We start from the raw sequence: 25,821 nt of genomic DNA on the forward strand, positions 1-25,821 counted from the left end.
TTGTAGCGCCCAAATCATGAAAGAAAAAAAACCTAAACAGCCCCAACACTATGGTGTTGTCGGGCTCTGAGACTATTCTGGAGATTTTAGGCTGAAATGGCGTATTTGTAGAGTAAGATAGGAAAGGCAAGGCTCAGGTCGGTTGAGCGTTGCCTTGCCCCGACTACTCTGAGGTGCCACCGCGGGGGGAACCTGGCAGCCGCAGCAACTTTTGTCCCTGAAAGGCTCCTTTTGTTTGCGGGTGTCTTCACTCCTGCCGCCGGCACCGCTGTCACCGTTGAAGTCACAAAAATCCCGGCCAGGAACTAATTTCCCAGTTAATTTTATTTCAAAAATATATATATAGGTACAGTGACATTTAGAAAGTTTAAAGACAACCGTAAATTTTATTTGGAAGTATTTTATGAAGCCCTCCATTTAATTAATCAAAATCCCCAATAACTTCTGCAAACATCAGGGCCGGCGCGGAGGGGAGCGGGCAGCTCTCGGTTCCCGTTCCCCCGCGGCACCGGGGCCCGAGCTGTGCCGACGGTGGGCGCAGGGCAGCCCCGGCTGACCCCGGGCTGACTCTCCGGATGGACCCGCCGGTCTTTTGTTTTCTGCATCGGGAGCCAGTAAACAAACACCCCTCAAATCCTGACGCTGCACTTCATCTGCGCGCTTAAACCCCTCGCATTTAACCTCCTTTTATCACCACACGCACCCCACCCCCCACCCCCCACCCCGATCTGACCTTTAATGGGCTTTAAACAAGTTCGAGTTTCCCCCCTCACTCTCCATCCCTCTTTCAGCCGCTCCATCAGGCTCTGACTTTTCGGGTATCTTCTCACGTATCGCTCCCCCCGCTTTCTTATCTGAAGCATTCCTGGATTATCTCCCGGCCGCCTTTCCAATGCTTTCTTCTGCGGTTTCTTGTTTATTTGACTCTTCTGGTTGTTCCTATTTCAGTTTTCAAATTTCAGTACTAATGGTGAAAGAGCACACTTGGATGCTAATTCTCCCCCTATCCCCGTCCTCCTTCAACACCACCACCACCACCACCACCCCTCCAGTCCCTGCTAGAAAGGCGGCAGGGAAGCCGGCTAGAAACCATTTGATTGTTCCTAGGTATGACTAATTCTTTCCTTAAGCTGGGAAATTCAGCCTGATTAAAAGCCTCATTTATTATCCGATAAACAAATGGACCCAGATTACACCTCATGGAGGAGGCTCCCTTGCTCCCCAGACGCCTTTTTCTGCCTCAGCTCGGAGGGTCCCTTCCCCAAAGGCCCAGCCGGGGTCCGGGGGGCCGCGCAGAGGGCGCTCCGCGCTCCGCAGCGAGGCCGCTGCCCGGCCCGCCGCACCCACCAAACCCCCTCGCTCTTTCCTTATTGTTTTTCCCTTATCCCTGTTCCTCCCACCCCCCTCACCCTTGGCGATGGACAAGCGTAAATAGATTACTGAAAAATAGCAAGTTTTTTGGGGAAAAAATTAATAAAAGAGCCGCCTTGCCTAAAAAGGCGACAGGGCGAGATGCTGCGCGGGTCCCGCGGCCGCTCAGCGCATCAGCTGTGGCAGGGATGTTTACCGGGATGGCGCGGATCGGCCCGTTTACTTTTCCCCGTTTAATAGATGATTAATTGCTGTCCGGATTAGACCCTTTCCTCTCTCTTTCTTTCTTTAATTCTGGCCGGCCTCTCGCCGGCGGAGCGGCGAGCAGAGCAGTTCCTCACAGCGAGCCCTAAGAGTAATAACTGTTTGCTAATTGTAAAATCCTTATCCAGGATGAGGTTTGGGCAAACAATTTGTAGGGCTGTAATTACATTGTAAAAGTGTTTCGGGCTCCGGGTTGCGCTGAATTAAGCTCATAAAGGCCTGCTAAAGACGCTAAAAAAGGGTCTTTGGGGTTTTTTTCCTAATTTTTTTTCGGGTTTGGGGGTGAATAGAGGGGGAAAGAGAAAGGGATGAGAAGAGGAGGAGACGCATCACTGGGAGTTGAGTCGCAGCGGCCCCCTGCAAGGGATCGCTGCGGTGGGGAATCGTTCCCGAGAGCCGTTCCCAGGGGAAATCAATAGGGAGATGAACTCCACGCGCGTCCCTCGGTTGGGTGGGGGGTCATTGTATGAAAACGGCTCTTACCTGAGAGGTCTGTATTTCCCTCGCCGGGATAAAAGGCCGGTCCTAGCGGAAAGGGGGAGGGAGGGAGGGAGGGTGGGAGATCGAAAGAGATTTCCCCAAAGTTTGAGACGTGGCAGCGGGGGCTGAGCCCCGCTGCCCGTCGCCCCTGGGGGCTCCGGCAGCAGCGCAGCAAAATCCTCGGGGATTGTCCCGGAGGGACACCCCCGTCATTCCCCCGTCCTCCCCGGGGACTCGCTGTACTGGGAGTTCTCCTTCTCCCCACCGCGCTCCCCGGGGCGGGAGATGCGACAGTGCCGGGGCAGCCCTCCCCTCAAAGCGCTCCCGCCCGGGGCTCCCACAGGTACGGGGCACGGCGACTTCTCTGTTCCTGGCCGGCGGGGGTCGCGGAGGGGCTGCGGGCAGGGATGGCTGTGCTTTTGGACGCGAGGCAGCGGGCCCCCCGGCTTGGCGGATGGAGGCACCGGCGCGGGGGGCGGCGGGGTGGGATCGCCCCGCGGCGCAAGATCCCGGCGGAGGGGCCGGGACGGGGGCTAGGGCTGGGAATAGGGATGGATGGGGCTATGGATGGGCACGGGGATGGGGGCGCCCCCCCCCCCCCACCAACGGCGCGCCGGTCCGAACCCCGCTTCCCGCGCGGACCAATGGGGGCGCGGCGCGGGGCGGCGCGGCGCTGATTGGGCGGCGGCGGCGCGGCGGCGGCGGCCGGGGGCCGGGTGAGCTCACTCGGCCGGCGGCCGCGGGGGGAGCCGCCGGGGGGGCGGCGGGGCTGGAAGGGGGGCTGCCGGCGGGGCGAGGGCCGGGCGGCGGCGCGGCCGCGGGGGCGCTGCGCGGAGCGGGGGCGGCGGCGCCGCCAGACAAAAGGGCGGCGGGAGCGCCCCCCGCACCCGCCGTGCCGGGGCGGACACACCGAGCTGCGTGTGTGCGGAGCTGGGGGCGGGGGGGGGGGGGGGGTTGCGGGAGGGCAGGGCCGGGAGGGGGCGGTGTGCGCGCGGGGCTGCGGGGCGGGCGGCGCGCCCCCCTGCGCCGGTGGCGGAGTTGCTGCCGCCCAGCGCATTGTGTAAGACGCGACCTGTTATGGCCACCACTACTTCCGGGTTCCCGCAGTCTGCTCCAGCCCGGCGCTGCTGCTGCGCTCGGGCGGAGCGGCGGCGGGCGGGCGGGCGCACGGACAGGCGGACGCGCGGACGGACGGACGGACGGCAGCGCTCGGGAGGCAGCGGCGCGGCGGCGGCAGCGCCTCCTCCTCCTCCTACCCCCGCCTCCCTCCCTGCCTTCCCCCCCCATCCCGCCCCGCTGCCCTTCCTCCCGCGCCCGCCCCGCACGGCACCCGCGCCCGGCCCGCCTCCGCCAGCCTCGCCCGGCGGCCGCGCAGGGGCAGAGCGACCCGGCGCCGGCGAGGAATTAGGAGCGATTCCGCGAGGAGGAGCGGAGAAAAGAGAAAAAAAAAAAGCAGCCCCTCACCACCATCATCATCATCATCATCATAATAACCATAATAAAAGGAGAGCCGGCGCGTTTAGCGAACCTTTTTAATTTTTAATTTTTTCTCCCCTTCCTCTTCCTTCTTCTCTTCCTCCCTCGAATTTTTAATTTTTTTCTTTTTTTCATAAATTTTTTTCTTTTTTCTTTTTTTCCTTTTTTTTTTTTTTTGTTTTTGGGTGAACGCACTCGAAAATTAACATTCGCGGTGTCCTGCGCGGTGGGAGCACACGCAGCGGATCATCATCAGTCATTCACCACCTTGACAACCTCGCCTGTGATTGACAGCCGGAGTGGCAAAAAGCCATGAGACTTGGTAGTTGGGTTTGAGGGGCACTTTAAAAAAAAAAAAGAGAGAGAAAAAAAAAACCCCTGATTTGGGGAAAGGATATTTGCTTTCGCCCCGCTGCTGTCTTGGAAACGAGAGGGGGAGAGTAAGAGAGAGAGACAGGGAGAGAGGGAAGAAAGAAAGAAAAAAGAAGGAAGGAAGGAGGGAGAGTTCATTTTTTTTCTTCTATTTTTTTTCTCCTTTTTTAATGCTGAGTTACCGTATCGCTTCGCTGAGATCCAGCAAGCCGAAGATTTTACTCGATTGCTTCCATTGCTGGCGACGCTAAGGGATTTTTGCCTTTTTTTGGGGGGTGAGGGGGGGGGAACTTCGCGTTTCTTTCTTTTCACACTGGCCTTAAAGAGGATATATTAGAAGTTGAAGTAGGAAGGGAGCAAGCAGGCCGATGGCGCAAAGGGTACGTATGATTAAAAAAAATGGATTTCAAATGTGAAATAATATTGAAACGTGGCTGACAGAGACACTGCGAAAAAAGTTTCTTTTTTTTTTCCTCCTTTTTGGAGCAGGGGCACAAAGCGGTGTCCTGCAGCGGGAAAATTTACAAGTTGTACTTGTAGGCTTAAAACCTGTGTATATTGCTATTTTCGTGATTCTTTTACTCCCCATCCCGGAGCTCTCAGGGAAGAGGCAAGCTTTCTATACATTAATGACATGCAGGCATGTAAGTGAATATGTCCAAGCCTCTGTATTTGTTGGTTTTATAGCTCTAGTCCTACCAATGTCTTTTTATAAGTCACTAGTGCTTGAAATATTTGAATGTGTGCATGTCTCTGAGTGTTTTGCTGTGTTAGTGATGATATACTGCTTCTCTTAAGGAAGATAAGTTCTGGCTGGGAGTAAGAACAACTTTTTTTTTTCTTCTTTTTCTACCTCTTTTTTTTCCTCCCCCTTTTTTAATATATTCTGTCACAAAAGGTGCAGTGTAATGGGCAAAACTCCCCACTCTTTTAAAAAGAAAGTGACTTTAATTTGAATTGGAGGTTAGCAGCATTCACTGCCGTGTGTATTGTTGTTTCTATTTTGGGTGCCATCTCTTTTTTTTTTTTTCCCCTTCCAACTACCTCTTGAATTGAAGTTTTGAGGAAAAAAAATAAATCAGGCGGAGTCGGGTGAACAGGGATTTGGGAAAGGAGAAAAGCCTTGGAAAGAAGTTTTCTTGCCTAATTTGCCTGCCGCCGTCCGAGAGCTGGTTGGGAAAGAAAGTTCCTCTGCTGACAACTTGCCTTTTACTCCTTCGGTCCAAGCAAGTGTCAGGGATCTTTAAAAGTGTTTATTCACACCTTCGCTTTTAATAGATGAAAAGTGGCTGTTTTCCCCGCTGCCCGGGAACCGCGGTAGCTTTTGCTCCGTAATCTTTAACAAAGAAAACCCTTAAAAAAAAAAAAGGCATTCCCAAAATCCCGAGAGCCCGAGCGAACGTTTCCAGCTTTTCGGCTTTAAAAGTTGCCTTCGCGTGGAATCGCTGGAAATCCGCAAATCGCTCCTTCTAGGTCTTTTTTTTTTTTTTTTTTTGTGCCTCTGCTGAAGTTTTTTGCATCCTCGCTGGGTGTGAGGTACCTGACTTCTTATCAGCGTGGAAAAAAGTTTAGCAGAGGGAGATTTGGACTCCGGGAAACCGCTTCCATTCACAGGAGAGGGTTGGGAGGTTCGGGGATGGGGTTTGGGACGGAGTGGTTTTTTCACTTTTATTTATGTTATTGTTGTTATGATTATTATTATTCCTCCTCCGCCCCAGACTCGGAGGGTCTCGGGCCGGAGCAGCCCAGCGCAGCCTGGCCCGGCCCGGGGCGGCTTTTCCCTCCCCAGGGCCGGCGCGGCGGATCCCGGGCGCGCTCCGAGGGGATCACGGCGTGTCCCCGGGACGGGGGGGTGACACAGGGGAGCGGAGCTGCTGCCGGGGGCGCTGCCCACTCACCCCCCCATCTCCCTGACGCGTCTCTGCTCTGTCTCTGCCCCGCAGTACGACGAGCTGCCCCACTACGGCGGCATGGAGGGGGTGGGCATCCCCACCACCATGTACGGGGACCCCCACGGCGCCCGCCCCATGCAGCCCGTGCACCACCTCAACCACGGGCCGCCGCTCCACTCGCACCAGTACCCACACGCCGCCCACGCCAACGCCATGCCCCCCGCCATGGGCGCCTCCGTCAACGACGCCCTCAAGAGAGATAAAGATGCCATCTACGGGTAGGTGCCGCGCAGAGCTCCGCGCAACCTGCGCGGGATGGGGGCAGCGCCGCGCGGGAAAGGGCCGCGTTCTTAATTTCGTGTCGTTGTTATTATTGGTTTAAAAGGGGGAGGGGGAAGAGGGCTGGGGGTCCCCCCTGGCACGGGGAGCGGAGGGGGCATCGGGAAAGTAGGGGCAGCAGGCATCACCGCGGGGAGGAGGAGGAGCAGGAAAATAATATTCCCAGGGCACAACCTGCGCCGGGTTGGTAAATCTCTGCACGGAGTTTGGGAGCCAGGGAGAGTTTGGATCGCTTTGCCCAACTTTCCACCTTGTTCGTCTTTCCTTGCGCTGTGAAGGACAGAGCTCGAGAGCTGCTTCTCTCAACTCTTTTTTTTCTTTTTAAGAATTTCTTTTGATTTTCATTTTTAGACTGTTTATCCGACAGCATTGAATGTTTCTCAATGTGGCAACTTGTAAAGCAGTTTCTAGGCCGTTGCGATGGGAGCTGATGGGGTTACATTGGGCGCAGATGCTTTTAAAATGTATCTGCTCAGCTGGAGTTTGAAGGGAAGTTTAAGAGCCTTTAAAAATCGCTCTCAGGACAGTGAGGAGAAGGGGGAGGAAAATAAAATTCACGGCGCTCAGCTTCTTTCATCAGTTTATCAGAAATCTGAAGGGTTGGTTAAAACACGGGAGTGAACGGTACCCAAAAGAAGGAAAAAAAAGTATGAAGCCCTGGGAGAAAAAAAATGAACTCCCTGTTATAAATATACATTTATACGTGTGTGTGCGCCCACGCTTATTTATTTATTTAAATTATTAAACGGGCAAGGGAACCAGATGCACACGCTGCCTTTCTCCCGGGGAGGCTTTCCAAGCTGGGATTGCTCAGGAGCACCTGGTTCCCCCCGCGGGTCGGCGGCTGCGGAATCCGGGGGGGCTGGAGGGCTGGGCAGGCAGTGGGGAGGCAGCCGAGCTGGCCAGCGCCTGCCAGTGGGTCGGAGTTGTGTTGAGTGGGTTTAGGGGCTTTTCCTTATTTTTTTAATTTGGATGAGGATTGTTTCTTTTTCTGTTGGTTTGGTTTTTTCTTTTTTTCTTTTTTTTCCCTTTTGCTCCCAGCAAGTCCTCCAGCAGAAAACGGGAATTAAAAGCATGAAGGGCAAGAAAGTGTACATCCAGGGACTTTAATTTTTTCAATTTTTAATTTTTTTCCTAAAGACAAGGAAAGTTAATTCAAAATGGCTGCTGAAACCGGCTTGGGTTTTATTCTTGGCTTGTCCTAAGGTTGTATTAACAATATCAGAGGCCAGACAGCGCCAAAAGGCCGGGGAGATGCCGGGCTGCCGGCCGGTCGGCTGCGGGAAGGGGCCGGGACGCTACGGGAGGCGGCGGGGGGTGCCGGAGCCCCCTCTGTGGGTACCCCTCTCCCCACTCACACTGCTATGGGACTAACTATTGTTGTGTTTGGCTTTTTTTTTTGTTTCGTTATGATATTTTCCCCCCCTCTGTGTGTGTGACTATTGTATTTTCTTTCAGACATCCCCTGTTCCCTCTTTTAGCACTGATTTTTGAGAAATGTGAATTAGCTACATGCACACCCAGGGAGCCCGGGGTAGCGGGAGGCGATGTTTGCTCCTCTGAGTCTTTCAATGAAGACATAGCAGTGTTCGCCAAACAGGTCAGCAAAACCGGGTTGAAACAGTAAAAGAAAAAAAAAAAGAAAAAGAGGGGAAAAAAATCCTAACGAGAAAAACAAGTCTCTGTTGAGATAAAGATGTGCGTTTCCCCCTCCCCCCTCTCTTACTGCAAGAAGCAAAAAAACCCCCAAAACAGAAACCACTCCAAAACCCCAACCAAAGCAAAACACACACACAAAAAAATCGGTAAATCTCGGCATTTATCAGCCCCTAAAAAACTGGGTAAAACGGAGCAGTCCGTGCCCAGCCGGGAGTTTCGCTGCGCGGCTCCCGGGAGCCGGGACAGGCTCTGCCGGGGAAGCTCCGTAGGTATTTTTCGGTATATTTGATTCACTTGTTTAAGTGTTTGGCTGATGTACTAAATCCAGCAGTCAGAGCTTTGCACGGAAGGTTACATAATGGACCCGGCAGTGTAATGAAGCAAGAAATAATAACGTCTGCTTTTTCTGCTTCCATATTTCAAATCTTTTTTATTATTATTTTCCCCCCTTTCCTCCCCTTTCTTATATTTAGATCCGAGCAGAGAAACCCCTCTTTTCCTCTAATCCTGAACTGGATAACTTGGTAAGAGTTAACACTTCTTCCTTTCCCCACCCCCACCCTGCCTTCCCTTCCCATTTTTTTTTTAAACTTCTGTGTCATCTGGAGAGGTGGCTTGGTGGTGCTAAATTGAAATGTTCTCACGTGGATTTTGTAAAAATCATAACTATTATGATGATGATTTTTATATTTACAAGTGAATATGGTGTGGTAATTGCTTGGAAGTAAAAAATCCCATAAGGATATACAATAAGGGAAAGCCCCATCCAAAGGGGAGCTGGCAGGCTTGATGGTGAGCTCGGGTGCCCAAGAGGAGCATGGATTTATCCCTGCTGTAGCCAGCCCCTTCACGCACCTTTTAAGCATGGGAAGAGAAACATAGATGAGTGCTATGGCTGGAGATGCACTGTTGGCAAATTCACTGAAAATGAGGTCTTTTCTCTCTTTCATTCCTTCCTCCCTTAAGGATAAATATTTTGCCTCCACTGTAGGAGTCCTGCTCCCGCTTTCGCAAAGTGAGGAGCCAATGATGGTGTTTAGAGTTGCTTTTTTTTTTAAAGAAATGTTTATGATCCGTATAATTCAGTTGCTTCGTTGCAATAGGGAGGTTTTTTTTGTTAACTCTAGATCGCTTCTCGTTAAACAGCGCACAAAGCCACCGCTATTAAGTTTTAGTGTTATTGCCATAAATCAAAACAACTTTTTATTTACTACTAGAGAAAAGTCAAGCTACAAAGTGCGGCCGGGGAGGCTGTGGGAAATATCCCCAAATCCAGGAATGAGATTAATACTCGTGTTGTTTGTATCTTTGCAGATGATTCAAGCCATACAAGTATTAAGGTTTCATCTGTTGGAATTAGAGAAGGTAATTTTTGTCTCTCTCTCTCTCTCTCTCTCTCTCTCTCTCTCCCCCCCTGTTTTCTTCCTCCTCCATTTCGGTACTGCTAAAGTTCAGGCTTCTGGTAAATTTGCATAAATGTCTTTCTTTCTGGTAATTAGTGTCAAGACCAATCTTGGCGTCCATTTCTCTTCGCAGTTTAATTACAATTTCAGCCTCTAAAACCGAGCTCTCGAACGCCCAGGCCTTGTGTTCATTGTAATACTTTGCTGGCTTTGTATAAATAGTTGCAGTTCTGTGGTGCCACAGATGAGACTGGAAATGGTCAGTTCAGTCAAGCCCTTGAAATTATGATTAAAAAATATATATATGTTGTTTTTTCTTGGTGGTGGTAAGGAATAGGTTTCGGTTGCATTTAGTTAGAATGGGGGATTTTTTATGGTTTTTTTTTTTCTAAGAGCCATCTGCAGGTCAGGCTCAGGGCGCGGATTGTCCTGCAACATTTTGCAGAGACAAAGCAGAGTTGATAGTTCTGTCTGTCTGTTGTTCCTGGGAATATTATACACCTTTGAGCAGAAGAAAGAGATTTCAGTCTAAATGCAAAATTTTTTTTGTTGGCTATTTTAGAAATCTTAGGAGAGAGAATGCTAATTCCTAAGAAGGTGGTGTCGTCTGAGCTCATATTAAGTTGGAGGTTCACTCTTGGTTTCCCGAGGATTTTTTATGTGTCATTGATAGCTGGCCTAGAAGAGAATTCCCTTTCTCCTAAAAATAAACATTTTGAGAGGTTTTTAAATAGTTGAAAAGTTTCTCAGGAGCCTCAGTCACTTTATCTAACCATAACTGGCAGGTTGTTCTTGCTCTACTGTAATGTGTTAAAGTCTGCCCATTAATAAAGGTGGCTCAGGTATGAGTCTATCAGAGCGACTGGGGATTTCAGGGCTCAGATGCCTATAATGTATTTCAGCCCAGTGCATCTGGATTTTTTTTTTAAATCCTTTTTTCTGTTCTTATACCCCTTTGGAAAGGGTTTATGATGAAATAACTGGATGAAATTAAATAGTTTACCTTAAATGTCACCCATGCAGGTCACCTCTCTAATGGCCACAGCTCCGGGAGCAGATGAATTTAACACGGGTGTTGAATATGTTGTAGCCTGTGAATCATCTTGTCACTGTCAATTTTCTGGGATATCTCTATTTTGCGAGAAAAGAAAGTTATTCCTAATTCTGGATGCGTCTAGAGGTCTCAGGAGGATAATTGCAGTGTGTTTCCCCTATTTAGGACTTTTGATGTCACAGGGGTGAAGGGGGGAGACTGGTTGCACTTGTCAATTTTACTTATGTATTCCTGATTATATTTTCTTGCGTTTTTTTCCCCCCTCTTCTTCTTTCTTTTTCTTCTTTCTTTTTTTTTTTCAACCTCTGTCATAATGTAGGTACACGAATTATGTGACAATTTCTGCCACCGGTATATTAGCTGTTTGAAAGGAAAAATGCCTATCGATTTGGTCATAGACGATAGAGAGGGCGGATCAAAATCGGACAGTGAAGACATAACAAGATCAGCAAATCTAACGGATCAGGTATGATCTCGCCAACGCCGCACATGCTAAAATTTGTATGCAGATCGCTCGCTGGGTCACTACGCCTCCTTTTATTATTTGCATATGATTAAGTCCCTTTTAGATAAATTTCCATCGAAATGAAAATTTTTGAATAATGTGGCTATTATTGCTTCATTAAGGCTTGCTCCCGGATTCGACCTGGCGAGATGAGCTTGTAAAAGCATCGCCTGCAAACTCGACCTGTTTCTTGTCGCTTTTAATTTCTGTCTTTATTTTATTTACCCTTTCCAATAATGGAAGTGGTGTCCATGAATCGCTGGCTTCTTGGTGGCTTAGGGAAGGAAGGGCTGGAGTCTTTGGCCAAAATAATGATAAAATCCAAGATAGGTGGTCCGGGAAAGACAGATAGGGTTTGAAATCTAGCAAATACTGGCTATTTTCTTCCTGTCTCTACGGTTCATTAGTCCGTCTTGTCAGTTTTCCTTGGCCGAACGCTTTTAGACTTGAGTGAACATTGCTTTGTGCACGCCTGCCTGCTGCAAACGCGCCCATTTTATTTTACTTAATAGGGGGGGAAAAAAAGGAGAAAATAAAATGGGATTCAGGTTTTAAATTCTTTTCCTTGATCTTTCAAGTTTTCAAGCCCTCTCTTTAAAAAATAAATATAGTCAAAGCCAAAGCCAAGCCAGCAAAGCCTCGCGTGGCTGTGACGGTGTCCAGGTTTTGTTTGGGATGGTTCAGACCTTTAATGCTGGCTGCAGCCGGGTGGGAAATGCGGGTGAGCTGAGTGAGGAGAGCTGGCTGTCCCCTCTCCCCTCCCTTCTCCCTGTCTGTCCCTTCCACTGGCTGGGATCCTTGCCTTTTCATGGGAGCGTTTGGGGCTAATGCAGGAGGTGCCCAGATCTAAATTAAGCTCCTGGACGATGGAAATGACTGAGATTTGGCTTTTATTCGTGTTGGGTGAAACGGTGGGGTTTTCGCAGTCGGTTTGTTTTCTCTGAACCGAGGGGTAGCAGCGCTTTGCCTGTGAGAGACTGGACCTTGCGCACACACAGAAAAATAAATCCCCGATTAAAACCCCCAAGTTTATTTTTTCTTTATGATCAGCTACGCAAATAGAGTCTTAGGACTGATCTGCTCCCGACTATGGAGGTTTCCTTTTGTTCAAGCAAGGCACAGTCAAGCAGACAGGAGTTTTCTCAGCTGCTTTGCCCTTATCACTGGCACTGTCAGCTGGGAGTTATTTTATAGATCACCAACATGAAGGTGCATTGCATCGCAGTGTGGGCAGTATCTGAAATATTTTCTCCTATCTGCCAAAGGCTCTCGGGTAGTGTTGTGACAGGGGGAGGCAGTCTTGAAGGAAGGCATGAACTTTTAAAAAGGGGTTTATGTGCACATAGGTGGGTTGTTTTGATGTTGGGGTTTTTCTCCACACAATTTTGCTGCGAAGGGAGGAAAGCTTGGTGGGGTGGGCGGAGGGTGGCACAGCAGGGCGGTACCCGGGGCTGGGGAGGATGCTCCGGGAAACCGATGGCCCCGTACTGTGCCTTAGAGCGAGGGGAACCCTCCAGCCAGGGTCTAGCTGAGGGAAGCTCGGATCGCTGCTGTTGAATAAAAATTGTAATCCAACAAGTCTAACTAGAAAATGGGTTTCTAAAAGCTCTGGAGTGCTGGGTACATAAAGCTATTTGAGCAAATTACAAGAATCGCTCAGGGGCACGAATGAAATCAACACTTTAATTGCCTCCAAAATGAAGATTTATACCCCATTTTCCCAACGAATCATTATTTTATTAAAGTGAAAGCTAAAGAAATGAAGCTATAGTTTTGGGGTTGTCGGGGGTGTCAGTGTGTTTCTCCGCACACCCCCTTGCTCCCACTCTTCCCCCCTCCCCTTTTCACCACCTTTTTTGTCGCCCGGAGCGCGGACATTGGCGCTCCCGGCTCCGTCCCCTGTCCCGCTGCGCGGACCGGCCGCGCAGTGCCGGGCTCAGCCCCGGCACCCCCGGCTCGTGTGAGCGATGCCCTCGCCGCTCCCCGGGGCGCTCCGGCTGCTCGCCGGGCAACCCCGCCGCTGCCCGCCCGCACCCGCATAGCTGCGCGGGGAGCGGGGCTTTGCTTTCCCCGCTGAAGGGAAAACGTGCAAAATCGCGCCTTCCCTCTTCTCCCCAAGTCTCCTGGCCGATGAGACGGCGGATCAAACCCGCAGAGACGGCGCGGGGGTTGCGCGGGGTGGGGGGTTTACCGGGGGATGCGCAGTCGTCCGCGCCCTCCTGTAAACTCCAGTGCCAAGCCCGGCCCCGGCGCGGCCGGCCGTATCTCGGCCCTAATGGTTCAATAATAAGGTGTTGAGTGCTGGTCGCCGGGGCGGCTAATTAGGATGTGGCTGCGCAGGGCGCGTTTATGGCTGCGCGGCGCCGGGATGCGCGGGCGCGCAGGGCTGGGCGGTGGGAGCGAGGGGCCGGCTCCGGGCGTGGGGCCCCCCGCCTGCCCACGGCTCTGCTTGGGAGAGTAGTAAAAGAGTAAGTATGTAAAAGCTTTTATTATGGATTTAATTACATTTTCGTATATTGTGGTGGTAAAGGTTACAGTTAACAGGGTGTTTTTTTCTTTTAATTTATTGTTTTCCCCTTATTTATACTTTTCTTATAAGCCCCTCAATGCCATTGCCTTTAAGTCCCCTCAGTTAATGGAAAGCAATGACTCTAATGCTAGATTTTGCAAAGTAAAGCCTTATAACACTAACCATTGTTCAGTGATTTAACCAGCTCAGTGGCACTAGGTCACTAAAGTAGCATCCCACGGGCTCGACCCCGCTGCCTGCCAGGGTGGGACCTGCAGAGTTGGTATTTACCATCATGGCTCCTCAAGTACAAGACAGGAGTTTGAGCTTTCTGGTGGTGATAATTGAACTCAAGATCAACCAGACCCCAGGACTTTAAAAACACTAGCTGAAAAATCGCAGCCATCCTCAAAAGTTTCAAAATAAACCTTTTTTAATCATTAGCTTTTCAAACATTTGCATGTTTAAATTTTCAAATGTTTATCAGAGTCCGGAAAGATTTAGAACACAGCTGTTGTGTGATGAGTCTGGGAAAACTCCCTTTGATTAAAAAAAGAAAAAAGCCTAGATTACTGTCTGTAGTCTGATAGCAAAATTTAGGTAATCCTAAACTGTCACCGTGGGGCTGTTTCTTGAAGCCACATCACACTGGCACCCAGGTGCTCTAGCCTGAACTATAAAATTCCCTTACAAGACCGTGTCTACACAAAGCCTTTAGAAAGTCCTTTTAGGAAAACATGCTACAAAGTACCCACCACGTCCAATTCAAGTACATTATTAGCATGAGATAGATTTTATACAGACAAACCAGTATTTTTCTTATGGAAAATAAACTTAACTGAGCACATCCATAGTGGTGTTATTAGACAAAAATAACAATTTAATAATGCACAAGCCAATTGCAGACAGAGAAACTTTTAAAGTGAAATCAGCAAAGAGTCAAATTCCTATCGGAACTGGGAGGGAAATGATCAAAAAATGAACATGAAATAAGGCTTCCTGCAAGAAGGTCCATAATTCAACATTATTTGACTCCACTGTCAGGGAAATTGTTGAAGGATAGTAAACTGATACTAGAGTCTTAGTCATTTTTGTTACAGTCTTAAATGTTTGCAACTGTGGCGTTTTAGATGGCCCTTCTTGGGTGATAATATATCTCATATATATACGTATATAATAAAGCAACACCTCTATTTATGTTGCAGTGTATTTTATTTTAATGTGCACAGTTGCAGAGTTGCTCTAACCAAAATGTGGATAGACAGCAGCTTTTTTTTAAAATGAAAAAAATTACTTAAAGTATATTCTTTACGAAGAAAGTATCATAAACTGGAATCCAATATATAGCATAGCTAAAGGTGGTAGAGTTGTTCAGGGCATTGACCAGTTACGACTAGACTTAACTTTCCCAAATTCTCAAATATATCAGCTGTACCTTGTCGTCAATACAGAAATAATGCCTTGGGGAAAAAAATTATTGAGAAATAGTATTTTACTTGGGGACTTCTTCACAGGTACTTTCAAGCCATGTATAGTTATAAGAGGGAGAGTAAGAATATTGCTGCCTTCAGGATATGTACTCCCATATTGGAGGTACAGGCATCAAAATAATGGATGCAGCGCAGAGGGTGCAAGGTAGAATTCATTTCTGCATAACAAAAGAGTTACTGTGAAGTAGGACTCTGAGGAGGACCAATAAAATAATGTTTAAAAGACTCAAAATTTAATTTTCTTTCTCTGATTTTATGTCACCTTGAGCCAGGGAGTCTATTTTTTGTTTGGTTTAGAGTAACTTTTTTTTCAGTGATATTTAGAAGCTGTTACCAGGCCACAGTTTGGCAGACTATTTAATGTAAAGACAGAATACGTTAATTTCTATTCTAGAAAGGACATGTTGTCCTCTGATATACTGTGGCTGAAATTGTACGAACAAAATAAGGTTTTCTTTGCTCTCAGTTTCCTTAAATAAGTAAATTCATTGTTAAATAGATATAGGATTGAATATATTTTCTTTATGATCCTAATTCAAGAATCTTTGGGTTTTTTTAGGATTTTTTAACATTCAAAAGCCCCACAGCAGTCATCCTAACAGCTGGGTGTAAGATTTGCTGCATTCCTTAAGTTGCATGCTCAGGCTGAACTTCCATGTAAAGTTTTCCAAACTGATGTTACCTTTTGTTGCAAAGGATAGTTTAATTCACAGTTTTTTTGGGAATTCTTCTCAATGTCAAACCTGACTGACTTGAGTTGAAATCCCAGGTAACCTAAACATTTGTGAGTGTATTCCAAGGCATTCCTGTAAGCTGGAGCTTGCTGTGTCTTTGCATTAGGGACTGCAGATTCTTATTTTGGGGGAGCTTGGAGGTTTGAAAGTTGTGAAAAAATAAGTTGTACCTTAAGTTTAACCTTTATGGCTGAGGGTTTGAGTCTTCCCTGGCTTCTCATCCACAGATAACGATAAAGGTAATGGGCTTTGCATGTGGACGGGTTACTGCAGCTCTGTGTGGGCAATGTTAGACCTTAAAAAAATCAGATTATACTGTGCTTGATCAAAATGAGTACGTGTAGGTTGTGCTGATAAATACTGCTGTAAAAAGAAGTGAAAATCCTGTACAGCTTCTTTAAATTAGAGAATCTTTTTTTGCTTTGTTTTGCATTTCTGCGTTTGGGGTTTTTTGGTCACATGAGCATGCAGTTAGAATCTATCTTGTGTAATCTAAACAAGTTTAAGAAAATAAAGAGGAGGGTTGTTTCTGGTCATGAACATTTTTGAAGGTTGCTGGAATTGTTTCCTGGTGGGGGTTGTATAGGAGAAGGAGAGACCAGGGTGTGCAGCAGTGTCACCTCGTGTCCTCAACTTATTGTCTCCTGGTCCTGATGCCCTGTTGCTTAGACTTACACGGCAAAATTGGAAATTAGTGGTTATATTTGTATTTTTTCCTGCAGTCGCAGCAATATTTGGAAAGGGTGACTCTGAGAAAGCATACATTTTGTGTTTAGTTTTTGAGTGTATTTCTGTCCTTGATTAATGGCTCCATATCTAACCCACCACCGATACTCTGTAACATGTCTCAAAGGCAACTTGTCGGCAGTTGCTTCAGCTCTTCTTCAGCCTGCACAGTGTGGTTGCCTTTCCCTTTTACCTCCTTCGAAAGGAAAAAATGAGATGTAACCCAGGCCTGGAGCATAGGTGAAAGCAGAATCCCTTTAGACCTGTGTCCTTAGGATTCCTTTTTCTAATTTAGACGAGATCTGTGGAAAGCTTCAGTCCCTGAGCGACGGAGGTGAGGGGTTGGTCTCTGTTAGTGAGAGGGCTTGCTGGCGCAGGGGAACACCATCATCTCTGCAGGCTCGACTTGTCTCACTGGTTGTTGCTCTCGTGGGTTCATTTATTTATTTTTGGGAGTTGTATCTGAGAGGTGAAGGACGGCATGGAGATTTCAGACTTACGTGAGTCGTAGCGCAGGTGGTGCGTGGTTTCTGGGAGTTACTGCGTTTTGGAAACGGAGGGTTGAGATTTATCAGTAAAAGTCTGGACAAATATTGAAAATTTAAATATTGGTGAGGTGAATTTAAAAAAAAGAAAATATCTGAGTTTCTCCAATCACCAAAGGGTCTGTTTGCAATTAAAAAAGCAAAAGAGATTGAAGAGTTGTAATACAGAGACTGCCATTTTCTTGCGAACGTGCAGGCTGTGGGCAAGGTAGGATGGAAAGAAATGGATTTGTGCCCAAATTTGGCTGTTCTTTTGTTGGCGGTGGGATTGGCTGCTGAAAGTCATTGTGGCTTCTTGTTTTGCAAGTGGCTTCTTATTTTTCCAAGCATCTTCAAATCCAGGGTAGGCGCCCCATTGAAAAAATGTTTTCCCCCTGCCCTGTCGGAGGTTTTACGTTAGTTATCCATAAGTTTGGGGGATCAATAAAGGGATAACTGTGAAAGGCAATGGCCCATAACACACAGGGAGTGGGATGTGTTGATCTAATGTTCCCTGCCTGGCCTCAAAACTCGATGAATCTCTGGATTTGTCCACACAAGGACACTCAGGAGAGGTAAGACAAATTGATTGGGTGTAAAATTAAAGTGCATTAGTTAAAGTGCATTGCACTATTGTGTGGATGCTCTCATTCAGAAGTAAAGTGGCCTTAGTTCCCTTTAGCCTAATCCCCTTTGGAGTAGGCCACTTTTCTTTTGAATGAGAACATCCACATTAACTTTTAGTTAATTCGTCTTTCCCAAGCGTCCTGGCGGCCTCGTGCCTGCTGCTCTGGAGAGGCTCGGCCGGCCGGGCGCTGGCTCCCCACGAGCTTTAGGTAAGCTTTTCATTAGGCATATTTCAGCTCCGCAGCAGCACTTAACCACCAGCGTTCATCCTCGCCCCAACTAGGACTCCTCACCCTCCTCTCACCCCTGCAACTCAAGAGCGATACTGTTTTTTAGCGCTGCCTGGGGAAAAAAAATTGGAAAGCTTTATAGTGGTGGGGATTTGGGAAGGGGTTCAGCCAAGGTGGTGGGGACAAGGGCTCAGCTGGGCTGTGGGGCAGAGAGAGAGCTGACTGCACCCAGGATGTGGGGGCAGCTGTGGTTTGGGCACTGGATATCCCAGGTGAATTTGACATCAGACTGCTGCTGGTGGCAGTCGTCCTTTGGATAACTTGAGCATTTTATTTTGCTATGGTGGTTTGCAGTCCTGACACGCTCCCTGTTGAGATAGTTTCTTCCATGTCCACTGATAAGTAATTTTTTAAAGACAGTGAGGAAATCTAGATTAACTTTTTTCAGCTGATATTTCCAACCAGAAAGCCGAGATTTAATATTAGCCTGCAGGAGAACTAATTTACCTGGTGGAAAAAAAATAATGGTAAGATAGTTTTGCAAGCTGTTTTATATTCTTGCTTGAAGTTCACTGAGCTTGTGTTTTTGTTAGAGGTGTTTTCGAGTGTCTTCTAGAGCTTATAAGTAACCTATTTATTTACTTTTTACTGGCTAAGCCATGTGTGCAAATGCTGTGCCATGTCACAAGCTTGCCATTGCTCCTTCCATTCGTAATAAAATTTACAAGGCTGCTTGCATTAGTAAGCAATTTGCTACTGGAGCCTTTCCTAGAAATACAGAATTCTATTTCACTGAAGTATTGTCTTTCCTCTTCAATCAGGGCCGAGGTGAGCTATTTTCTCAAGGACTCTCAAGGCATCTATATGATATTCCCACTTGGGCAGATCATCTCCAAAACTGTATTACCTACTTCTCCATCCTGAAGAGCCATTGCAGTAAATTAAAATTCTCTTATTAGCATCACCAGACTTCGAATTTGGCCAGATAATTTTGTTTGCAGCTTGGCCTTTTCTTTTTTTTCCTTTTTTTTTTTAAGTATAAAGCAAATACGCATTCAGCCCTTCTTTGCTGAAATAAACTGGCCAACAATAAGAAGGGTAATTCTTCATTTACTTAGAAGGACTGCCTGTTTTAACTTCAAAATACTGAACCAGAGTAAAGCAACAGCTGATGCCATCACAGGCAGTGTACTGTATTCAAACAGCTGTACAAAACGAAAAGCTCCAGTATTAATCCTGCCATTAACAGTTTATTTAAGTTTTTCAAGCTTCTCTCATATGGGCATGGCATCAATGCCTAATTATACCTCCATTAGGGTTACTGGGCCCTTAATACAGAAAATTATTGTATTTAAAGTTTGGAAAGCTGCATTGGTGTAATCTAAGATTCTTGCAGCTGGCCCATGTTCAGGGGAGGCAAACTTTACCCTGTAATCTTCTTTTCATCCATTTGACCTTCAGTTTTGGTCCAGTTTTGTTCCTGAGAAGGTCAGATCATCACTGGTGTTTTTAATGCTGGCTTTAAACAGCTCCACTTAAATCTGCACAGCTCGCAGGAGCAGGGAGTAAGAGCAGATGAAAAACCCTGTGTCTTTGTCCCGTTTGCCAGGGTGCAGGGCTACAACTCTCTGTGCAAATAGAAATGGTAGACCAAATGTCTGAAGCCTGGTGCACAAGGATTTTCGTTGATGTTTTACCCTGCCTTGAACCAGGACAAGCTCTGTCAGTACAAGCTGTGTTTTATCCATGGATATGGAAATCTTGACCCTGGCTTGGCCAGTGCCACCTGTTGTGTTGGGGAGGGGCATGCAGAGATGTCTCTGATCTCAGGTGGGATATCACCTGCTTGCTGATGCTTGGCAGCAACCCAAGGTGTGAGCTCTCACTCAGTGACTGCTTGCTGGTATTTGTATTAGTCTGGTGAGCTAATCCATGGCCAAGCCCTTGATAGAAACCCTGTGAGGACGCAAATGCTGTAGACGCAGTAGGTGGCATTTGGTTTTAGGCTTGAGCCTGTGCAGAGGACCCTTCTCCTTGGGGGACAGGCATAGGGACACACTGTGCTACAGTGGCCTTGGCCTCTGATCTCCTCCACTCATTCCTGTGCTATGGAGGTGCCTTGTGCAGGTAGAGTTGGCCATTTTGATGAGAGGAATTTCCCTGTGGCTTGTGATTTATTAAGTTTCTCTTGTGTGCTGTTGTGCAGTGTTAAGGGGGAGTAGCGTCTCTGCTGTGTTTCAGTGATGGGTACAGCTGTGCCACCACAAGGGCATTTGAAGTCACAACTTTGCTTGCCCCTTTGCTCATGTTCGCACAGGCTTTTTGGGCAGCACTTGACACGAACAGGGTCTCTGGGGCTGAGTGACACCACTGGGCATCACTGTGACAGGAGGGTGATGGCGACAGGGAGAGAAGCCTTTCAGTAATGTGTGCGAGTCAGGGGCAGGCAGCTTCCCATCCTTTCCCAATGTTTGTGGGAATGCGCAGGAAGAGGGGCTCTGTGTTTGCATGGATGCTTGGGAAGAGATGCCTATGCACACTGGTGGGAATGCTGGGCACTATGCTCAAGCTTTTCCCTCCTTTCCCCCTCTGCCTGGAGGAGTTTGCAGCTGTGGTTACCCATGGAGGCTCCTGGCCCTCCTCCCTGTTCTGTTGTGCAAACTAGTTTTACTGGCGTGCCTTCCACTTACTAGGGGAGTGTCGTTTCGCTTTTCCCATGTCTGTGAGGCCCTTGGCAGTGCTTTGTGGCACGGCTGTGTAGAAAAAACATGGTATGTACAGATGTGTCTTGCTGCATTCATCTGACTCCTATGAGGGATCTCTTTTCTATTACTGTTTTTCCTTAAAACCAGAGTGAGGGTATGCACATGACTAGTATGTGCAGAGAGGATTCATTTTGTTCTTAAATGCACGTTTGTGTTGAGTCGGAGTTTGGTCCTCAGTGACAAGTGTTTGAGAGATCCTTTGGGTGAGAATTGATACAGCAATGCTGGAGGGGCAAGGCTGGGGAATGCTGCTCTGCTGACAGCACAAGGCAGAAGGAAAGATGTGGATCCTCTTCCCAGGTCTGTCGCAGAGGTTTTGGAGTGAGACAATCTGGTGCTTGTGAGCTGAGATTTTCTACTTCTCCTTTTTCTTTATCATACGTAGGGTTGATATCTTAACTTACATGTCATGTAGTGATAGCAAGGTATATATAGGAGATATATAAGAATAAGAAGTGATGTGTTGTAGTAATTATTTGACTCTGTGGGCAATTTGAAGAAAATATTGCAAAGAAAGCAAAACATTTCATTTGGTGTCATAGGGAAGCACTATGCTGAATCAAAAGGCTGATGGTAAACATTGCTTTTGGTGGCTTTATGCTTTGGTTTTGGCTCCTTTTGCTATTTTCCACTTAATTACCATTTTTAAACAGTATTTAAGGGAGGGAGGGGATAAGCTGAAACACTGGATGGAGTAGGTAGCAGTGCTGCCAGTAACTTCTGCAGAAGGAGCAGAGCTCTGGGGTTGACTGGAAACATTTGTGAGGTGGTGGCTGGTCTGCCCATCCTGAGGTCTGCCTATCTCGAGGCACGGGTCCATGTGGGGCCATGCCATGAACCCTACACTGCTACAAGCACCACTGGGTACTCCAAAACCTCCGAGGGAGGTGCACTGAGGCCACACAGCTCAACATTTTTTGGTGACTCTGGCAGCTAGTCGTTCTTGCAAGCCACCCCTCAATGAGTGGGTGGAGGCGTTGGGGAGCCACGGCCACTCAGCCTGGCAAACCACCGCTGGAGCTCACCATCTTCCAGCTCCTGCAGCCTGGGATTGGTGTGTTCTGTGGCCACTGGCTCACCAATGTGTGGCTTGCAGAGCCAAGCCGCGTGGCCACTTCTGCCTCGTTACAGATTTGGCTTGTTGTGAACTGGTAGAAAGTGAAGGAGCTGATCTGCAGAAGGGTTTGGCCATGAATGTTGGAAAATGTGAATCACGGGGATTCCAGTTTTAAGCCTTCTGGAGATAACGGGCAGCACGTACTGGAGTGCGTGACTTGTAGAGGGCCTTAAAAAACAAGGCGGTGCCCTCAAGATTAAGCAAACGTTTTATAATCAGGAACACATTTTATACCCAGCACAGGCTTTGCAGGTATCACATCCATCCGGACAGAAAGGTGTAGTTAGAGAGAAGCTAATTATACTGCCATTTAATTTTGGTGTCGAACAATGCAAGGCGAGCGGGCTCTTGAATCCTGTGAACAATGTGCTGTAATCAAAATATGCTGACTCCGAATGGCGTCTGTTGTCAGTTAGCTAAAAAGACCATTTGATAGTTGTGACACATGCCCAGAGTTTTTGCTTGTGATGGAGCTGGAATGAAGGATGGCAGTTGCAGAATGAGGGCTGTGCTTGTGCCTTCCATCCCTGAGAAGCCCTGGCTGGGCCAGTGGGATGCTGGAAGTCAGAGTCTGCATTTAAGCATGTGGAAAAATATTTGCAATGGGTGCCCCAAAGGGTTAATGTTTGTCTTCCCCAAAGGTATCACCCCCAAAAATCTGTAAAGGGAATGTTTAGAGATGTGGGTTTTGCTGTAAATATACCTTTGCTATTTCTCTGAGTCCAGATATTCAGGGTGAAGTGCAGCACTGACTCCCGCTGAGGCTGCCTGCTGGGACCCTGGTGGGAGAGAAGGGACAGAGTGGGAGAGGTTAAGATTGAGGTCTCCGTCTCACCCAAATCTGCCTGGGCAGGTCAGTTTCGGGATCTCCGCCAGCCATCTGACAGCCTGTGCTGTCTCATTCTTCCCTTAGCATCTGGCAGATCCCCTTCTAAATGACTTTTAACACATAAACGCAATAAAAGGAAGGGATGGCAGACTCTCATTTTCAGGCTAAGTGGCGAGGCACTTTTCCTGTTTACACCTTTGGAGAAATCATTACATGAAATATTGAACAGGAAACTCTCACTTGTCTCTGAAGACCTTTTTCCTGGTCTAGAAAGATGTGGAAAATACTCCAGTCCTACTAAATTTAGTAGGATCCAAGGAGGACTAGCACACCTCAGCCTTTGGGAAGTAGCAGTGTTGTCTGGGGCTGACATTATGCATGTTTCTACATGATATTAAGCTTAAAACAAAATAAAATCTATGTGGAGCCGTGATTTTTATCTACCCTGACCACAAAGCTGTGTTTCCTTGTGTCAGGAAAGGGCTAGGGATTAATGCTATCTAATGATATGTCTCTTATCAAAGGGAGGAGACGGGTTTAGAATTAGGGGTGGCTCTAAATAGAAAGTACTAGTCAATGTTTGTTGTGTGGGAGACAAAAACCCTGCATCACCATCAGCTGGCTCAGTTAACCTGGCCAGGCTGGCAGTGTTCACTGTTGAGCTGAGATTAAAAACAAAAAAGAGGAATGGAGTAAGTTCAGTCAGATTTTAAGGCACACAGCGATTGAGGCTGTAGCTGCTCAGGCTTCACAGGTGTCCATCACAGCTACCACATGCAGCAACCTCCACTGCAAGAAGCAAAACCTGAAGTCTAACTAAGAAAAGTTTGCTTTTGTTGTAGCCAGAGGTGGCTCTGGGGGGTCTGGAGTCTTTTCTCAAAGAAAAGTCCTTCTGCCCGAGCTGTCCCACATAAGAGGACTTTGGAGATGATTCCCTGGGTTGATTTCAGCATGGGCAGAAGGTGGTGGAGCTGCGCTTCTGACAGAATTCAACCCAAGTGAGGGGGGTGCTCTGCATAGCTGTGAACACGTGCAACCCTGTGTGCACACAAACATGCACAAATGGGGTTTTTAAAGTCTTGCCCCTGCAGAGTTGACAGGGCTTTGGTGCCTTCTGGAAGAGAAGAGCTGTGGTTTTTCTCCTTCCTCTTTGTCTTTATGTCCCACCCAGTCTGATGATCTCCATTTCATTCTCCTTTATTTTTTGTGGTTTGTGCTTGCTGCTTCTAATTATTCTTTTTCCTTTGGAAAGCACTATCACCCTGTCTTTTTTCACTCGTGTTTTCCATTCATCCTGTTTAGGACTCTCAGGGCCTTCCTCTCCTCTCCCTACCATACCCTCTTCTCCTCCATGCTCTGAGGGTACAGAGAGGATCAGAAGGCTCTGCTGTGCTAGGGGTACCTACGTGGGTGCACAGCCAGTGTTGTGCTGCGCATACCTGGGTAGGCTCAGCACTGAGTTATGATAGCAGAGCTATAGAGAGTGCCAGCATTATTGGGTGGATGTTGGTGTGATGATATTTGACAGTGTGCAGTGTTAGTTATGCTCTGGTCCCTTCAGGTGAAATCCTGGCCTTGTGAAAATCAGTGGCAGACGTCCTGTTTATTTTCAGTTTTCCATCCTCTGTGGTATTCATGTTGATACCTGTTCTCACTTCCTTTTATCTGTTTGTCTCAGAAACCATCCTGTGTTGCATGCATAAAAACAGCTTATATCTTATTTTTCCTATGCGGCTGTGAAGAGTCAGAGAAGAGTCTTACTCTCATTTGCAATAAGGCGAAACTAAAGATAGAAAGCTTATGACTTTTCTGGGGCTAGGAAGGGAATCCAGGTCAGAGCTGAGACTTCTATGTAGAATTTTTTCTGCTTTTTAGTTCGCCAGGCCTGGCCCCCTCTAACGCTGCAAAGGTTTCCATCTGTGCACAAGTCGCCCTCGCTGTTCTGCTTAGTTGCAGGCAGAGTTATCGCCTGCCTGTCATTTCAACGACCTTATTTCTCTAGACTTGTAGCACCTTTTTTTTCTATCCGAACCTAATCTTTGTGCCTTTGTTGTTTTCTATTAAAAATAACTCACCTTTGAATCAAAGTTGCAAAAAGCAGATTGTGGAAGAGTTGTTGGCAGTAAAATGCATCTATTTTTCAGCATTTTGATGTTTCTGCATGTATCATTTATTCTGACCTTCTTGGGTTTGGTTGTATTTGGTGTGATGTCCCTGCTTGCTTTTGGCAGGCTGGGAGGATGATTTTTGGCTGTCAGTCTCTGTTAGTCACACAAGGAGATGTTCAGGTGGTAAACCCATGAGTGGGTTCTCCCAGAAAATCAAGATAGTCATGACTGTGGATCTCATGGTCCCCAAAGGCCCACACTTGAGTAAAGTGGTCTAGTGGGACTTGTAACTAGATGGTATTTAAGGTCTCTTCCAACCCAAAAACCATTCTATAATTCTCTTTCTGTAAACAATGTATATGTGTAGAATCTAAGAAATACATGGCATTATATCTTTGACATTATAAAAGTGTATTTTTAATCTTCTATGTCAATTTGTATTTTTTGAAGACTCCAGTTAAGAGAAAAATCAGAAACTTTCTTATATGCTGGATGGGGAACAGGCTACCTGAGGGTTATTACTAGCTGTCCTCCAGAAGTGAGGTGGGATAAGGCTTGTGAATTGCAAAGGCCAGGTCTGTCTATCACATAGCTCTAGCTCCAGCATCAGTGCTATGGATTATGCAGTTAAAGGTTTATAAAAGGTAGGAGTTATGAAAAATCTGAAGAACTTTTCAAACATAGCACAACTTCCCCCCCCCCCAATGAATAAGTATTTTCATTTAGAAAAAGAAAATAAGATAGAACTTCACAATGAGAACAATAAACCCAAATAATGTTGACAAATTGCTGGCAGCAGCTCAGTTCCTCCAGGGTGAGGGGATGAGTAATTATACCTGCAGCCAATTCTCTGGAAGGCCTGGAGGAGAGAAGGTCTGTCCAACAGGTAAAGGAATTAGTTGTTCTCCATCTCCAGTTGTTACACAAACACAAATGAGCCCACAAGAGGGCTGCACTCACAAAACTTTTGAGAAGATATATATCAAAAGATGCTGGGTACAATTTTTATCACCTGTAATAGAAAGGGATTTCTTTTATTTATGTACTTACGGTCAAGCCCTTGATTCCTGGCTGGAAGCTTTTCCTTTTTGTTTCACATGCTTGGTGCTCAAAAAAATCCATTTTACCCTTTAATATAAGCAGAAGGCAATGGTTTCCCCCACTTTGTATTAGTGTTAACTTGACTCAAGGCCCAGCGGTTGTTGGAGTGCAATAATAAGTGTAGGTAATTATATTTATATACTATATCTAATATCCAGTTTAGCCATTAACCAAATAATTTTGTCCGTAGCTTTTTTGTTTATTAAGGCTTGATATTTACTGTGACACAAGTCAGTAATTACTTCC

General features: G+C 47.1%; 1 protein-coding gene and 1 long non-coding RNA gene across 4 annotated transcripts in view; one reads left to right on the forward strand and one right to left on the reverse strand.

Annotated features, from left to right (window-relative positions):
• Positions 1 to 733: 733 nt before the first annotated feature.
• Positions 734 to 2,747, reverse strand: LOC139685347 (uncharacterized). Of its 3 annotated transcripts, XR_011700094.1 has the most exons (3): positions 2,119 to 2,747; positions 1,492 to 1,733; positions 734 to 939 (listed from the first exon to the last, which is right to left on the reverse strand). It is a non-coding gene; the product is annotated as an uncharacterized lncRNA (long non-coding RNA). The 3 variants fall into 3 exon arrangements; XR_011700093.1 differs by lacking the exon at positions 1,492 to 1,733; XR_011700092.1 differs by lacking the exon at positions 2,119 to 2,747 and having other exon boundaries at positions 1,492 to 2,106.
• A 337-nt stretch (positions 2,748 to 3,084) lies between these two features.
• Positions 3,085 to 25,821, forward strand: part of MEIS1 (Meis homeobox 1) — a 108,703-nt gene continuing 85,966 nt past the window's right edge. Inside the window, exons 1-6 of the mRNA XM_071582080.1 lie at positions 3,085 to 4,343; positions 5,907 to 6,133; positions 7,653 to 7,794; positions 8,327 to 8,377; positions 9,168 to 9,218; positions 10,630 to 10,776. Of these exons, the coding sequence (XP_071438181.1) occupies positions 4,332 to 4,343; positions 5,907 to 6,133; positions 7,653 to 7,794; positions 8,327 to 8,377; positions 9,168 to 9,218; positions 10,630 to 10,776 (630 nt within the window). The 5' untranslated portion in view covers positions 3,085 to 4,331. The remainder of the gene's footprint in view (positions 4,344 to 5,906; positions 6,134 to 7,652; positions 7,795 to 8,326; positions 8,378 to 9,167; positions 9,219 to 10,629; positions 10,777 to 25,821) is intronic.

This window comes from Pithys albifrons, chromosome 2 (genome assembly GCF_047495875.1).
Source record: "Pithys albifrons albifrons isolate INPA30051 chromosome 2, PitAlb_v1, whole genome shotgun sequence".
Classification (NCBI taxonomy): Eukaryota; Metazoa; Chordata; class Aves; order Passeriformes; family Thamnophilidae; genus Pithys; species Pithys albifrons.